Raw genomic sequence first — 18,274 nt, 5'->3', positions numbered from 1 at the left:
TGGAATGGCTCGACTGAGGAGGTCAGGAGAGCCCCTGCTCTCCTGGCTTTCCACAAACGATGTAAAACCAAATTATTCGAAGAGACTTTTTGACTCAGATAGGAGGGCTGTATTGTACGGAGGGGATCTCAGATGATCCACTAATGAATTAGGAACCATAGACTACTACTATGTATGTATTGGATTCCTGCTAATGCTGTCTTTGCAAACTTGTATCTATTTACCCTATGGCATTGTTTATGGAAATGTTCTTGATATTGACTGTACTAATCTCACACTGTAATTCACCTTGAGTCTCTGTGAGAAAGGCAGATTATAAATGACATACATAAATAAATAAATAAATAAATAAATAAATAAATAAATAAATAAATAAATAAATACATACATACATACATACATACATACATACATACATACATACATACATACATACATACATACATACATACATACATATCAGGGCAAAATACGATTAAAACTTGCACCTTAGACTGTAGCAGCAAAAGACAAGATGAGGTTTCAACATGTTCAGGGACACCCCCAGTGTGCAGAAAAAGTATGACATTGTAATTTAACCAAAAAAGTGGGGGGGGGGGCAATATGTTCCAGAAGGAATGGACTGTGGAAAACCACTGAGCATTAGTTAAAGAGGAAAGGAAGGGGAAAGAGAAACCAGCCTGCTTAAGCCCAGAGAACAAAAAGAATACTTGAGGAAGAAAATTGGGATGAGGGAGTGGAGGGGATTCCCAAATTCTTCCCCCTTTTGCCAATTATTCCTCATGGTCCAGTAGTTATTATTTGTTTTAATTAAAACTGTTTCTATTCTTTCAAACTTGTTGATTTTTTCCTGATTTACTGAAATTTAAAAGGTCACCACCACAACTAATCTTGAATATACCCAGGATCAGGCCACTGAAATTTACCATGAGTCTTGCCCAATCATTTGTATCCATAAAATTTCAGGTGGTATTACTAATTCCAAGATTACCTTCCCTAATGGCCGTAAATATCATATATTGGTTTCTAGTCTAGAATAATTATTCACATAACCAATTCATCTTGGCCATTTCTACAATTTAAAAGAGAGTCTCCTGTACAACTCTCATTTGATTTTAGAAACTTTGCCCCTACAAAATGAATAAAAGTTCCAAGTGGGCCCTTTCACTGGATGAAGACTACTCAAACAGTTACTGGTATGAGAGAGCTGCTCTCACATTCTAGAGGAATCATATCTATTATTTTCTTAATCTTCAAGCAAACCACCTTCAGATCTTAGCTCAAACATTCACATTTTTCTAGGAGCATTGCATACAGCAATTAAAAATTTGATGTATAAAGCTCTTGCATTGTTTCCATATTATTAAGCAATATTTCCAACAATCCTAAAACTTAGAACAAAAACAAAAACACTCTTTGCCTCAAAAGACCAATGCTTTCTTAGAGGCTGTTCAAATAAGTACTTTATGGTGTACAACAATAACACCACATATGTGCACATTCTTTTTATAGATACACACCACACATACAAACCAGTTCTACCCAATGTACAATAAGGTTGTTGTATTCCTGTAACCTCTCAGGCCACCTCAATAGGGACCCCCAAAAGATCATCTGAGCTGATTACCAGATGCCTAGATAAAATATTCATTTAGATATCAAAGAAGAGCCCCCCCCAACAGGTAGGAATTCCCTTCTGCATTCTCACATGGGAGTAGCACAGCTGCTGGAATGCCCCAAGAGAACATGGATTATAGGCCCCCTCCACATTTGTTCAGATAGCCCAATTATCCCACCCCACCTACATAATTCCACTGTCCTCTGTTATCCCACCTAGGATGTCCATATTTGGACTTTTATTAACACCCTATATGTTTCTCTGTCTACACTCATCCAAAATTCAAACACAATAGGAAACAAGATCAGCACCACTGATCCAATCCCAAGACAGGCCCTGAAATCTGCACAGAATTGGTCCAATAATGGAGTTAACCATTGAAGTCAAGGCACCTCCAATTTAGTAGGTGGTTCTGTGCCAGTTCCCTTTCTGGTAGTTGATTCTGTTCCCAGACTTTTTTCTATCCTTGCTGAAATAACTGAACTCCCTCCTTCACAGGATTCCCAGCTCCATGACAAACTGAAATATGAGTACCAATTTGGGTAATACTTCCCCACTGGTCATCATGAATCAGGAGCTGGTAGTGGTAATGGATGTGTTTGCTTCTGAGCATTTCATGAATGGGGTAGACGGAAGCAGATTCTAGGTTCACTTCAAACACCCCTTTTCCCACTTCAGTACCTCACTGCTGTAAGAGATAACAACACTGATCACTAAGACAGCGAGGGAGGGAAGTCACTGTCAGCACAGCTTTAGAAGTGCAGCATCTGCTAAACTCACAACTTCTTGAACTGACATTGAACAAAAGCACAGAGATAAATTCACACCATTTACACAATATAGTCATGTAATGAGATGCTACTCTCTGGAAAAGTCCAAACACATGCCTTTCTATATAGAGAAAACACATTTTGCCTCTGAGAGCTCTTGCAAATTTAAATGTAGACTGGCAACATAGTTTTTAAAAACAACAGTATGAAGGACTCATATATAAACTTCCACCCCTACAAATATCCCAAATAATATTATTTTGACCCAAGTAAATTATTCCAGACATCAATGATGCATTGTTAACTGTCCAAAACTGTCTGGGCAGTATCCTATGCACCACCTTCAAAAGACACTGGTGGAGGCAGAGTGTTTCACATTCCTCTTCTTCAATTTGGTGTAGTGGTTAAGAGCGCAGGACTCTAATCTAGAGAATTGGCTTTGATACCTCACTCCTCCACTGGAAGCCAGCTGGGTAAGCTTGGGTCAGTCACAGCTTCTAGGAGCTCTCTCAGCCCCACCCACCTCACATGTTGTGGAGATAATAATGACATACTTTGGAAACCACTCTGAGTGGGCGTTAAGTTGTCCTGAAGGGTGGTATATAAATTGAATGTTATTATTATTATTCCAGGAATTCTCTGTGAACACTAAAAGTGCAATGGCAGACACTGAAGAATCCACGCGGCCAAAAACATTGGCTGCTGAAGTGAGGAGGCAAAAGTTAGTGAAATCACAACTCCTGCAACTTATGCCAATGGAATCTCTTCTGCTGATGGAAGACTTCTTGTTTTAATGGAAAAGATTCATAGAATCCAACCCTCCATGTCCAGAATAGAAAATGATCTGGGTTAATATTAAGGACATGACAGCAAATGTATCTCAAAAAAAAAAAAAGGAACCTGTAAGTGCCATTTATTTTTAATTTACCTATATATCACCCATATATTACCCACATATTTCATTGACTTATTTATGGTGTAGTTTTCTGGTACATTTCCCCAAATAATACATCAAACAATGGCAAGTATTCTACTACTTTATTCCTTTCAGAGTGTTTCATCAGCACAAGTTGCATGCTGTCTACTGAAGAGGCTCTTCTGCAGGTGAGACATACTTTCACTGTTGGAATGTGCTGCTGGAATACACTGCCCTTAGCTGAACCACATGGCAGAGTATTACCAATATTTGTAAGATGCCAAACAGTTAACTAAAGTAGTTCTGAACAGTTCTGAAACAAACATTTTCTTCTACTGTCAAGAATATTAAAGGCAGAAAAAATCCTTAAAGAAGAAACTTAACTTGCCTCAGATACAGATGTTTACTTCCTCCCAACTCATCACCCATCAGTTATTAATAAAATATCATGGTATGATTAGTATCACATGAAAATCTTACCCGTACATGAGAAATCATCAATGCGAATATATCCTGGGACACAATCACAGCGATATGATCCAGGCAGATTCATGCACACTGTGTTGGCATGACAATAATGCATCTTAGCAGCACACTCATCAATATCTGGGGGAAGAAAAATACCATATGAAATTGCAATTGACTATACAGCTGCATGCCTGTAGTGGTACAACACTGGAATATGAAAAAGCACTCATAAATATTTAACCCAAACCCCCAAAGCTGCTATTACATTTGAACATATGACCATAACTACTAACCCATGAAAATGTAATTAAGGTATAGTTAGACTATTGTCAAAATTATCTGCTTAGTGCTGCTAGGTAGGAGGGGTTTTTCCTCATTTTGCAGGGGGAAGACTGCTATCTGGACTATTTAAAGATATGAAATTTCTCAGCAAGAAAATAAAAAGATTAGTTAACTAAGACCCAAAAATACATTCTTTTAAAATTTGTATACCGATAAATCACAAATTCCTTCAAGTGGTTGTTACTAAATGCCAAAATTTTACAGGCTATGTTTTCATTACAAGAAAGAGCACTGCAAACTTGCTCTAATGGAATTAGTTGAGTTTCACAAGTGAGTTTAGAAGCTATGGTGGGGTGTGGAGGGGCAACAATGCAATTAGAATGGGTAACAATGGTAGTCATAAAGCAACCAAAACTATGAAAACTTAAACCAGTTTTCTGTCCACGCTCTCTGAATTGCTCCATCTTTCCTTTTTTTTCTCAGTTCTTCACAATCTGGCAAATGCTTGTGATTCACATGCTATATACTCAGAAGACCCAACTGCCCACTTTCCCCATCAATTAAGTAACCATTCACAACTACTTATTAGAGAGAGAGAGAGAGAGAGAGAGAGATCCATTTTACATAACAACGTGTGTGTAACAGTACTGTCTAGAGTTGCCATGGAAATCTGTCCCTATGTCCTTTATTGTGTTGAAATGTATGACTGAGCAAAACAAGCATGTTGACACAATCAAAAAATTACTTCAAGAATGAATATTTCAGAGATAAGCGGTACAAAAAGAAAATCCACTTCATACCTGCCCTTCTAAATGCAAAGAGAGACCCCCACTCTCTAGAGTGTCTCTTGTGGTGCATTCTTCCCTTTCTTCTGGGGTCCAGCTGGGTGCCACTTGGCTCTGCCCTACCCTGCTCCAAGCTTTTGGGGCTCTGTGCTTCATTTAAAATTCTTACTTGTTTGTAGAGATCATTTCTCATAGCACCATGAGGGTTGGAAAGAGGAATAAGAGTGGTAGTGGTGGGAAGAATTGCAAAGGTTGTCCTGGGTGCCCATCGGTGCCCAGTACCAGTGGCACCAGGGACAGGGAGACCTCAGAGGCAGCACCTCGTTCTACAAATTCGCTTTTGGGGACTGAGGAGCAGGCAGGAGAGCTCTTAGCGTTGCCCGTGGAAGATCAGCTGCTAACACTCTCTGTGGAGCGATCTCAGGGGGCACCGGAGGGTCTGGCAGAAACATTCAGCTCCTTACCATCCCAACCTCCTGTGGCTTCCCCTGCCTGCACTCCACCCCCCGCCCCCGGTCCAGCCCCACACCTCACCCATTAAGGCTTTGTCCTCCTCCTGAGCCACAGATTCCTGGTGTCCGCTTTAATCCCACACTTTGGTGGCACTTCCGAACCCTCCCAAACAACCCCTGTTTGGTACGTTGCCAGGTCTGCAATGCCATGGTGCATAGGGGTGTGGACCCCAAACACCTATCATCCAGTGTCCTCCGCAGGCATCTGCAGAGACATCACCCGAGCCTGCTGTCTCAAGAAAAACCATCAAGCAGTGGGGTCAAGAGGGCTGCAGAGCAGGGAGAAGGGCAAGTGGAATGGGAGTCCACCCCTAGTAAGAAGGCTCAAACCCCTGAGAGTGCTGTGGGTGGGAGTGGAACTTCAAGGCAGGCTACCCTTCAGGACCTTGTTCCCTCGGGCTCATCCCTGCCAAGCAAAAGAGTCAGAGGGAAGGCTCAGGAGGCGGGAACTCGTGTACTGGCTGAGATGATAGCTCTGGATGGACCCCTTTTGTCTGTGTTGGAGGGTGTGGGCTTTCGCCGGGCACTGCATCATTTTGCACCCTGGTTCATGAGCACAAGGGCCCCTCCGAGTGGGGAGGCTGCTTCCGCTCCCTCCCCCCAGACGTGGGGGAGGGGCTGCAGTGCCTGCATGTGTTTTTGCCAACACCACCACATTCGGTTTAGTGAAGTGGGTGTTGTCGGTGACTTTCCTGCTCCTGTGAGCACAAGGGCCCCTCCAACTGGGGAATCTGCTTCTGCTCCCTTCCCCCAGGTGTGGGGGAGGCGTCCGCAGTGCCCGCATGTCCTTCCTTTGTTGACGCCACCACGTTCAGTGAAGTGGGTGTCATCAGCGACCATCCTGCTCCTGCGAGCACAACGGCCCCTCTGAGGGCCAATCCCCAAGGTCCAGTGACAAGTAGGAAAGTGGCCCAGGTCACAGCCCTGCCCCTAACCCAAGCAAGCAGACACACCATGTCACTGAGGTGGGACTCGTTGTCCACTGCCCAAAGAGGCTCCCTCTGAGCCGGGTAGCATAAGTCTCCTTCCCTTAAGGTGTGGAAGACATCCTTTCCATCCCTCTCGTGCCTTCCATTCCAGCAAGGGGCCTTTGAACTTCCCGACTGCCCAATCTGTTTGGCTGGGAAGTTCGCTAGTGTGTAGGGCCTTGGGGCTGGACCAGAAGGGCACAGTTTTCCCTCTGGTCCAGTGGCCATGGATATAAGGCACCTCCAGCTCCACCTCTCCTCACTTTCAGGGCAGGATCTACATATTTTTGAGGGGGGGCAAAAGTGAAAAATGGCACCCCCTTATATTTTTTCTTTATATATACATATATGATCAATGTTTTAATATAGATATATAATAAACAACTCTTAAACCACCAAATAAATTGCGTTGACTTCTATGAATTGTTAATAATAACAACTTTACATTATCTTATCCATCATTAGCTAAGCATTCCTCCTAGAATTCCTTTTGTTGTAGGGAGCCAAGGGAGTTCATAGGCAGACATGCATGTTAGATATTAGGAAGACAGAGTTTAAGGAACTCAGAGGCCTGATGAGAGTCATTCCATGTCAAAAAATACTGGAAGGGAGAGGAGCAAGTGAAGGGTGGGCTCTCCTAAAACAAGAGCTATTGTGAGCTCAAACTGTCAATGTTCCAGTAAGACAAATGTGGTAGGGAACTCACAGTGACAGGGGCAATTTAAAATCCAACAATGGAAGCCCACTACCCAAATAAAGAAAATAGATTCAAATTCTTAATTCTAGAAAAATAACATTTATTGGTTAGCCAAGGCAAGTTTCTGACACCCAAAAGAATCCACAGCAGATGCGAAGTAGAGATATATGAAAAGTAAACTCTCTTGCTAGGGCATCATGTCCTTAGGAGAAAATGCAGATAACTACTTAACTTCAACTAAAAGTGAACTTTTCTGGCTTTTTTTCCTTCAAAACTTCTCACAGCATCATCATAATTTATGGTATTTGCCACACCACTTTCAATAGACAATATAGCCAGTCTTGACAAACACTCCTGATGCATTGCTGACCTGAGGTAATCTCTTTTGGCTGGAGATCAGATCTAATTCTGGGAGCTTTCCAGCCTGGAAGCTGGCAACCACCATACCATAAGGCTAGATGCTAAGGATTGTTCTTACTAGTGGTGTAAAATTTCCACAAGTTTTGAAGCCATAGGAAAAAGGTCCCCCCTCCTTTTTTTTTTTGCTACATAACCTGGGAAATTTGGGGGGGAATTGATATGTATGCAATTCATTAACTTACTTTCCTGACAAATCATGTCTTATTTTATTGATTTAACAACTTAGCATATAGAAGTGTGCTATGTGGAATAATTAAATTTAAAAGTATAAAGTATATTAGTATTAGTATCCCACGCCCCTACCTTCCTGCCTTGGTTTGATCATCTCCCTCTGTGCTGATCTCTAAGCAAATACAGCAAATAGAATGGTGCCTGCCAGCTGGTGGGGTGATGGAGGAGCCCCCCCTCCCCCTCCATGAGCACTTTTTGACGCAGTGGCACTTCAAGCTCTTCTCATCCCAGGCAGCAGCGCGCACATGCAGAGACAGGAAAAAAGCGAGTGAGCCAGGCACAAGCGCCTATTTGCTGGGAAGAGAGGCGAATGCAGATCCCCCTCCTTGCCGGCGCACAGGCCGCTCTCTCTTTGATGGAGCAAATGGGGGCGCCTGCTGGCTGCTGGGGCCTGGGGGGGGGCAGTGGAGCCCTTCCCCTTCCCCGCCCCCTTCACACACACATGCCTTCTGCTGGCTGTCCCACCATTTGGTGTGCTTTGCTCTTGAGAGTTGAGGCAGAAAAAAAAACAAGAGGGAGAGCTGGGCACGAGCGGCTGTTTGCTGGGGAGGAGAACTCGGATTCTTCTCTTTGCCCATTTGCCGCCCCCTCTTTGATAGCGCCCGAGGCAGGCAACCCCCCTGCCCCCCCCAAGATCCGGCCTTGCTCACTTTGATCATGGTTTGTGAGCTGTGAGGAGCACTCTCAGCAGCAGCGGCAGCTTGAGTGACCCAGGATGAGAGGGTTTTCTGAAGGCTGTGGTGGCAGCAGCATTGAGGGCCTTGGCAACATGGGAAGCTCCGGCAGCAGCAGCGGCGGTGTGAGTGCCCTGCAGTGGAGTGAGGTGAGCATCAGCCCAGCACCAGGGAGTAGCGTATTTAATAAAGTTGTAGCTATTTTCACTCCAGTCAAATGTATGCTTGTGTGTTTGTCACCCTTCTCCCGTCCTCTCCCTCCCCTCCTCCACCATCAGTGCTGGGCTGCAAGATCTAGTGAAGCTCAACTGTCAGTCACTCTTTTTTTCCTCTGTAAAGGCAACCTATCCAGTACCACAGTTAAATTGCAACATTGTTAATAACAAACCAGTTGGCTAAGCCACCAAGTTCCTTTGCTACACTGATTTAGCAGGAATGGAAAGGTACTCTCTTTGCTTGTACTCAAATACTAGGGAGAACTAGTGAGGGAACTCTTTGTCACAGAACAATAAACATAGATCTGCGAATTCACCTCTAATTAGTGAAGAAAGAAGTGTAAGTTGTCAAATTTTTGGAGTGCTTTCTCCGATTATGGCTCTGTAAAAACATTTATATTTTCTACAAGTTATTTGCTTCCCATGTTCCCAAAGGCATCTTAAAGAATATTGTGAGTAGACAAACTCTCTCAATTTTCCTTTGATCTTCTTCCATCCCTCCCCAGGATGATGGACAAAAGTGACTTTCATCAGATGGCCCATCTGTTACTATTTTATTTTAGTTACATGGGGGAAAGACACAGACAGTTGGTGATGAAAATTTATTTATTTATTTTATTTTATTTTTAACCCACCCTCCCCGCAAGTGGGCTCAGGGCAAGGTACAACTTAAAATCAATCATAAAAATTGATCAAGAGTCCATAAAAATTATCAAGAACCCCTGCTTTAGAATCTACCTAAAGGCAATCTCTCCTAATACATATGGTTACTGTGGTAGAAATGAGTTTATTTTCCAATGGTGCTTGACTTTCCTTATTTACACAGTTAAGAAACACAGTCCTGTTACATATTCAGTAATCATGACAGTGCACCAGAGAGAAATGTCTCAGAAAAATTAACAGTGACAAATGCAACTGAACAGGTACATCAAGGACACTAAAATTGTTCAAAATTTGTTCCCCTATCATGTACTAGTAGGAACAGAAAAAGAGGGGGGGTTGCTTTTATGTAATCCTGTACCCCTGTATGCTTATTAGAATAGAAAGCACACCATCCATAATAAAAATTATATGGGATGGACATCCATTAGACTATCCAATAAGCAAGTAGCTAGGATCAATCTTTGAATTTGCTACCAAGCAGCTGTTAACTGACAAGGACTCTTGATCATTAAGTGGCTTAGTCAGAATCTGAAATGATAGCTTGGAGGCAAAAGACTATCATATTACAAATACCTGAACTATCCAGGCCCCTTAGTTTTGCTATTCTGATTATGATTCTCTTGAAGAATGTGTAAAAACTGTCAAAAAACAAAGTAAACCCCCCTGCAATCATACCAGGTTGCTCTAAAGTCATAAGGGACATACTTGGGTGTCTGTATGTGTTAACACACTGCTCTATTTTCTTTTTTAAAAGTGTTTGTTTCATTGCTCTGAAAGAGGTTTGTTCAATCATGCATAATAATTTTCATGTATGAAAGGTAATGAAAGAAAAATGTGCCAAGTTGCAATATTTGCCCAGTGCTTCCATAACAGATTTGAAGACAAGACCATCCCATAATAAAGAAATGTGGATACTGAAAAACTTAAAGCTTAACAAGCATTTTCACTCAGAACAAAATAAGAGTTTCCTAGGTATTGGTAGCATCCTACTATATAAAAGGCAAGTTGTATTGGCAACAACTCACTTTTTATCCTCGTGTAAGCACATTGCCGACAACTCTGGCCTTGAGGCTACTGAAAGCTCCTACTTGCCTCTGAGGGGGACTGCTGAATCAAGAGCCTAAGCACTCCTCCCCATGCCTCCCCTCAGCACCCTCCCACTCTGCCTCCAGGCTGCTGTGAAACTTCTGCTTGCCGCCAAGAGGAGTGCTCAGGTTGTCGATTCACCAGGCTCCCTTGCAGCATCAAGTGGGTGCTTTGCAGTGGCCCCCAGGCCAGAGTGGGAGGGTGCTGAGGGGAAGAAGAGGAGAATACAAATATGAAAAAATGAAAAATTTAAAAATTACCAACAGTTTTCTAGAGCCCATTAATTTTTTTTCACACAATGGACTTTGTTGCTAGATAAGAATATTCTTGGAAATGTTTCTTTGTAACACTTCAGACTTTGCAAATACATAAAGAGGAAAAGGAAAACCCAAAATTTGGTTTGGTTGCAAAATGGTTAACTAAGGCTGCAATCCTGGCAGTAAGCCCCACTGGGGAAAAAATGGGACTTACTTTTGAGTAGGCCTTCTTAGACTGTTTCCTAAAACATCCGACGATATCCAGATCTGTGACTTTTAGCTTTTGCTTTTAGTTTTCACATGCTTCTCTTCTTCAACATTACTGTACCCTTTTCCAAAGCCAAAGGTAAATGGCTTCCATTTAGCAAAATAATTTTACTAAGATAGGTTCAGGTCATAGGATGAGAATTCCTGGTATTGACTTCATTTTGCTATAAAATGTGTAAGATTGGATGGCCAAGACAAAAGGCTCCAGATTTCTATTTAACGTTATTACAGTACTATCCATAAACCACTCAATGGGTATACATCAGTTTGCCTGTAATGGAACTCAAATTGTGATTCATGTGTGTAGATTGCTTGTCGCATTTGAAATATTAGAGCTTGTCTTCTTGTGGTCTTTTGAGGTGATAAAAATACATGATTTATGTCTTTTCCTAGGATGGTGAAGTAGTTTGCTTTTCTTATAAAAAGGTATACTTATGGTCTTTAAAATGAAATTTGACACAGCATAATGATCCTTCACATATCACTAACTTCCATCTGCATAAGCCGGTTTGCTATAATGACAAAGAGTCACTTAAGCTAAGGGTTTTGGTGAGGTTCACTGCATCACAGTTTAGTCTGGCAGGGTACACAATACCATTCTTCTTACAGTTTCAAGGTACTTCATTAATATGCATGTTTGTTACTTTCAATTTCTTGATATTTTGTTACATATTGCAACAGTAACTGGAAGACAGCAGTTCAAACAGGGTTATTCCTTTTGTGTCTCTAAACTAACATAAAGCCAATTCAAGTAACCTTCTCAAAGGATAACTGATTGCTCAAAATGACTATTATAGCTCTGCTGTAATTGATAGACTTCAGCATATCAATGAAGACACTCTTATCAAAAGATAAGTTTATTGATAGAAACCACTCATGCAAATAGACCTTCCTATTCAAAGAAAGCAGGTCATAACCAAAACAGAAAGACATTCAATCATGTTGCAGGCAGTCAGTGATCATTAAGCTCAGTCCTGATCTTAATGGAGACATGCCATTAAGCAGTGTTGAGAGTCTTGAGGATTCCTCAAGAGAAGAGGAGCCCTGGGTAGCTGGCCCTGAACCAGGAACCAGCAAGCAAGCTGATGAAGGTAAAGAGCAAGCCTGCAGGAGAGATGGCAAATGACACACCTCCTGGCCCAGTGCCAGCTGCTTGCTGAGAGCGATGAGGAGTAGCCCCAGGATCACTCCCAAGCAGCTGGCTGCAAGCCCAGACCTCTAGTATCTAGCTATAAAACCGAGTCAAGACAGACTATCAAGTGGAAGCAATAAATTGCCACACCCTTCACTCTTGCATTGGATCCTGACTTGTTTCCTGCGACTCTTTAGACTGGCTCTAACACTTGCCCAACCCTGGAACTTGCCTACGGATGACTCTTGGCATGTCTGACCTTGCTTTTTCAATTGATTCTTGGACTGCACTCTGTGCTTTTGACCTAGGACTGGACTTGGACTACACTGCTGGAACTAGCCTTCCTCTCTGCCTCCTCCACACTCTGGCAACAAGGCCTGTGCTGTCCTGGCCTGGAACTCAACTAGGGGTGCCAGTCCCCCACTGGGCCCAATTCAGCCCACTGCAGAGCGCAAGAGCACTCCAGAGCCCATTGCGCCGCCCCACCACTGCTCCCACACTCCACAGTGGCCTGATTCAGGCTGAATTGGGCCTGATTTGAGCTGAATCAGGCTGCTGCAGAATGCAGGAGCGCTCCAGGACCTGTTGTGCCACTCCAGCAGTGCTCCCATTCTCTGCAGAGGCCCAATTTAGCCTGAAACTGGCCTGGTTCAGCCCACTGCAGTGCGCGGGAGCACTCCCAGGGACATCACGTGGCCTTAGGGTTGCCAGGCCCCCTCAATCTCCTGTTACAAGCCCCCCTGTTTATGGTTGTAAATGATCAGCAGAGGAAAGGAAAACGAAATATTTAAAATTTGTTTTATTTATAGTCCACTTGTTTCACTGAGACTCAAGGCAGATTACACAGTGTAAGTCAAAAGCTGTGGTATTCAATAACCAAGGTAATAGGGTAGGCAAATGGAAAACTTGGTTTTTGCTGCTTTTTGGTATTTTCTGCTTTTTTGAAATTTTCACTTTAATCTACCTACCCAGTAGGAATGTATTTACAGCAATACAATAGTATAGTCTATAGTCCCTATCTCTCTACCACAGCATATCTTCAATCCATTTCTTTATTACATCCCTCCTATCCATGTAAAAAAGGTATATCTAAATAATTCAGTTAAATCCGGAAGAGTGGGAGCCTTCCTATCCTCATCAGGCAGATCAGGGGGCCACAACAGAGAATGCATCTGTACAGGAAGTTGTTGATTTTGCCCATTTGCCAACTGTTACTTGCAGAAGGCTCTGTTCAGTTGAGCAAATCTGCAGTGATGGAGCACTTGGAGAGCATTTTGGGGACTAGATTTCCCATAACTCATGATGGAGCAACACATGATGCTGCCAAAACTGGGCTAAGGAGTGGGGAAAGGATGAAGAAAACACTACCTGCCTATCCACCTGTTCATTATCTGCTTGAGTAGCCAAATAGCATCAGCACTGGTAGCTTGGCTAAACACTAGATTAGACTGGATGGTACTGGTTGGGGCACTGCAGCCTGTTGGGGTTCAGCTAACACTCATATTTCAACCCATTATCTAATTAACAAGTTTGCCTACACTTTGAGTAATTGATTCATTGCTGATTATTCTTATGCTGTTGTTTTTATTATTTATTTCATCTTTTTTTACTTTGCTTTGTTAAATAAATACACAACAGGACATTTTATGTAAAGCCAGGGAAGTTGTCATGTTGCACAAGTCCATGTCAAAAGTTTCTACTGAAACATGGTAATTGTTCAACATAATATTCTGCTTTTATGAAATGCAATACCTTAACAACCCATTTTAATTATGAATATATATCAGTATAATATTGGCAGAGCTTTGATTTCAGAATGTGCCCAAAACTGACAATGGAAACCACTGTGATGAGACACATGGTCTAGTTCATATCTCAGTCACAACTGGAGTATGAATAATGAGATTAAAGTGTGAAAGCTGTCTGTGTCGATTCAGGTAACCCTATTTTGACTCTTCCTTGTGAGAACCAGGCCTCTGAGTATTTTTCTCACAACACACTTCCTCAATTAAAAAAAAATTCTCAAAATTTGTGTAAGTTATTTTATTTTGCATGTAAGTGGTTGTTCTCTGTTATAATGCACTTTAGCATACTGAAATTATTCTACTTGGATATGTTGCAACATGACAGTACACTAGTTCTCACCCCTGTGCACTGTCATGTCTGTTATATGTATTAATTATTCCCTTGTGAAGTCACCTGTAATAGTTTCAGAACCGGTGGCTACAACAGGCCATTTGAGCCTGCTATATAGGCAGAGTCTAAGTAAGTAGCTAACATGTGAATCAACCACATGTATTTTTATGAAGGAAGTGAAAGATCCATTGGACTCCCCCCCCCCCAAGCTTTATACAAGATTCTGAAAACAGTATGTTGCTGGCTGGAAGGACAGCAGTAGAGGGTTTGAAGAAAGCTCAAACCAAGGTTAGGATTGCTAGCTTTGGGTTGGAAAATTTCAGAAGATTGGAGGGGGGGGGGTTGAGCCTGAAGGGGTCATGGTTTGGGAAGAGGGAGGGCCTTGGCCATAGAATCCACTTTCCAAAGCAGCCATTTTCTTCTGTGGAACTAATCTTGGTTGCCTGAGATCAGTTGCAATTTTGGGAAATCTCCAGCCACCACCTGGAGATTGGCAATTTTATGCAAGGGAATTAGGAGTAGGAGCTCATAAGTAGAGTTCAAGGAGGGAATATAGTGGACTAAGGTGGGAAAGTGCAGGGAATTGTGAGAAAGAGGATCCAAGGAGAAAGGATAGAGAACTAAGAGGTATTTTCTATATATGGGGGACTGTGTTTGAGAAAAAAATATACATTTGGGAAGGAGGCAGAAGAACTTTAGGGTAGGGCAGAAGAAGGCTGGATTTTATATATGCAGCCTATTCAATCAAATACTTGGATGCAGGTCCCTAGTTACTCAGTGTTTCTGTATGAGTTTTTATCAAGAAAAAAAAAGAATCTAATCATGCAATAGAGATAAACACAATCCAGTAATTAACATTTGTTGGAATAGTGCCATGTTTAAATACTAAGTAATAAATACACACTTAGCTTTTTCAATGGAAAGTATATTTTCTTAACCCTAAGTGAATATCTGCAGCAGTTTGATAAATGCATTAATGGGCAACATTCATAGCATTATAAATATTTTTAAATGTTTGTACTTTTGCTTTCACAGGATGGTTGATAACATATTCATAAGTTGTCTGATGTTAAAAACATTTTTTTAAAAAAATGCACGCTTGGAATTCACATAACATAATCATGTTTAGAAAAAAGAGAATGCAAACAATAAAAAAATAAAAAAAATTCAGGAGAACAGGTTTTTCTCTGTGGCAATATCTTACTCATTTGATCAAACATTCCTTATCAACCAGGGATGCCACAGTAATCCACTAGTTTTGGTTATTAATATAGTTATTATGGTTTTGCTGATGTAGACAATTATCCTGAATTACATCTTCATATTTTCCATAGGGTGAAAAAAAATAAAGCCACATCTAGAAAAATACTTGGGCAAGAGCCACAGAATGGAGGATAAACAGAGGGTTGATGTGCATTCAAAGGCAGATATCTATCAGCACTGCATTACTCTCAAAAGGATGACCATTCCAATGTACTTTCAGTGGGGTTAGACTAGAATAACTTTGCTTAGGACTGCTCTGTTCAATCAACAGTTTGCATGACTAGTTAACTGTAACTACCACAAATGTAGCTGGCACTTTCCAGGACAGACAATGAACATGTACTTTAAGATTCAACTTTGCTCCACTATTCTTCTCAAATTGTGTACGTCCTTGAGGTTTGAAGCAAGGTTGCAAAATGGAATAAATGTTGTAGAACAATGAGCAATGTTGTGATATTGCACTTATAAAATGAACAGAAGCTACTGCACATCACCTTCAAGTAGTCTGTATGCACAGAATTTGCTCAGAAAAGGAAGGATCTTTCTGTAGATGCACAGGAGCATAGAGAAGCAAAGCACAAAACTCTATGGAGCTTTTAGGGACAAAAGTTCCACACATTTCTCTCTCTCTTTTTTTTGTAAAATTTTATTTTTTAATATCTAACATAGAAAACTACAAAAGACTACAAAGATATAAGGGAAAAAGGGGGGACTGGGGAAAAGGGAAGAGCAACATATAAACAAAAAATGCACACTACTCTACATGTCTTGTATTCCCTTCATGCTGCAATTTTTCTTTAACGTTAACTTTCTAATATGCTATCAGATTGGTAGATCTTATACAATACAGACTATATTCAGGATCAGGTCTTCTTCCCCCCACCCCTGCGTCTCGGTCTCAGTTCTCTCTGCGCAGCTGCAACAGCTGCGCTCGTTCTCTCCTCCCCCCCACTTTCCCCTTCAGACTTTGAACTTTCTTCTTGCTGAAACTCCTGATGGTTGAACAAAAAGTCTGTCAGCTGTACTTCCAATGTAATCTTATAGGTTTGATCCTTATATCTGAACCAGACGCCTTCTGGAAACAACCATTTGTATTTTACATCACATTTCCTCAGGAAAGCCGCAAGTCTTTTATACTTAAATCTTCTTTTACGAGCCAGAAATGGAACATCCTTCAATATTTTAACCTTGTTGCCCAAATAGTCCAAGTCCACATTATATGAATTATATAAGATGGTGTCCCGAGTCTTCTTAGATGAAAAGTCAATAATAATTTTGCGAGGCAGCTGACACTTCATTGCATACTTTGAAGATGTCCGACGGACTTCCAAAATATCGCTTTTTAACTCTTCTTTAGTTGCCTTTGCAAATGACGCCAAAAGTCCTGACACCAGATCTTTTAAATTTTCACTTTGCTCCTCTTTTACATTCTGAAGACGCAGTACCGTTTGGGCACGGTCCACTTGCAATCCTATTATTTGATTCTCCAAAAGCTTCACTTCTTTACTTGTTGCTTTCATGAGTACTACGTTTTCGCGTGCAGACTGCTCTGCTCCAGACGCTGTTTCTTTAATGGTTTTCACTTTGCTTTCCACCGAATCAACCTTTTGCCCCATTTCATTTAACTTCACTACAAAGGGCTGCATAGCTTCAAAGACTGCTCGTCTGACCATCTCTTCCAAAGTTTCCCCCTTCCCCTGTAACATCGCCATCACCGATTTACTCATTGCAGGACTCTGCTTTTTCGTCGCCATCTTGGGGGGGGCGCCAGCTAAGTTCCGAAACTCCGTGAAGGGGAAGAAATCCGCACCTTCTTAGCTTGGTAGATCTTATACAATACAGACTATATTTCTTTTCTAAGCATACGCTTAGAAATCAGAAGGGATTCGCTTACTTACAGGTTTTCACCTTAAATCTGCTTATTGCCGTTCTCCATGGCCCGGCTGCACGCGATGTGCTGCGCAAGTCTGCCGGCCTCCGTTGGAGCAAACGGGCAATTTACCCCCTGCATTGCTTTCAGGGGGTTCTTCCCGCCACGCTCCGGACCCTGGCTCCCTCACTGGGAGTCCTGGGGGTTAATCCTCGTGGGTCAACCGCTCGGTCAGGCTGCTCGGATGTTTCCTCCCGGACCTGCGGAGAGGAGCGTCCGACATGGCCGGGAAAATGAAACCAAATCCAGTTCCACACATTTCTCTTAAACTTTGAATTAGCAGAATAGTTCTATATTTCTTTTATCACAGAATACTAATATATAAAAGGCAAAAAAACCCTTCCCCCACAGCATAATCATAAGCTGTGCCAAATTCAAACAGCAGAGGCATTGAGTAGTATTGTTGATGGCTACACTGATCTCTGAAAAGTTAAAAAGGTGTGGGGGGTTGCTTTTTTAATACACAATGCCAACAAGAATATGCCATCTTTAATCAGTTTTATGAGTATAACATTTGAGTGTTTATCAAGGGATTGGGGGAGTTAAGGTTCTGCTATGTTTTAACTTATTACTTCAAGTCATAAGGATTGGCAGGTCAGAAACTGAAGCAAATAAAAATAAATTGATAATACACCTTCAAAATATTTATGTTTGACTCCAAGATATTCTAATCCTGATTATATTTAAAAACATATTTAATTCATCTTTCTACTTAAACTAGACCAGTAACACATATTGTAATAATTATATTCATTTCCATTAACTGATACTTTACTATCTCTGCACCTAAAAACTAATTTTACTAATGGATCAGAAGGAACGTTTATTATATTTTTTAAAAGTATTTGTTCCTAATGCTGCCATACTCAGAGCAATTATGGTAAAGTACTTACCTCCATCAGCCTTTATCTTAACAATCTTCTCTCTGCTGATCTATTTTTATCTCAGATGTTTGTACCGTGTCTGTGTCCTTCTATCTACGAC

The 18,274-nt window shown here is 41.5% G+C and overlaps 1 protein-coding gene across 1 annotated transcript in view; it reads right to left on the bottom strand.

Annotated features, from left to right (window-relative positions):
• NELL1 (neural EGFL like 1) overlaps positions 1-18,274 on the bottom strand; it is a 910,256-nt gene that overhangs the window by 435,449 nt on the left and 456,533 nt on the right. Inside the window, exon 13 of the mRNA XM_054969963.1 lies at positions 3,785-3,910. Coding sequence (XP_054825938.1) covers positions 3,785-3,910 — 126 coding nt within the window. The remainder of the gene's footprint in view (positions 1-3,784; positions 3,911-18,274) is intronic.

Source organism: Eublepharis macularius, chromosome 2 (assembly GCF_028583425.1).
Source record: "Eublepharis macularius isolate TG4126 chromosome 2, MPM_Emac_v1.0, whole genome shotgun sequence".
Classification (NCBI taxonomy): Eukaryota; Metazoa; Chordata; class Lepidosauria; order Squamata; family Eublepharidae; genus Eublepharis; species Eublepharis macularius.
The sequence above is the reverse complement of the archived record's forward strand: the minus strand, read 5'-3'. Positions and strand labels throughout refer to the sequence as shown.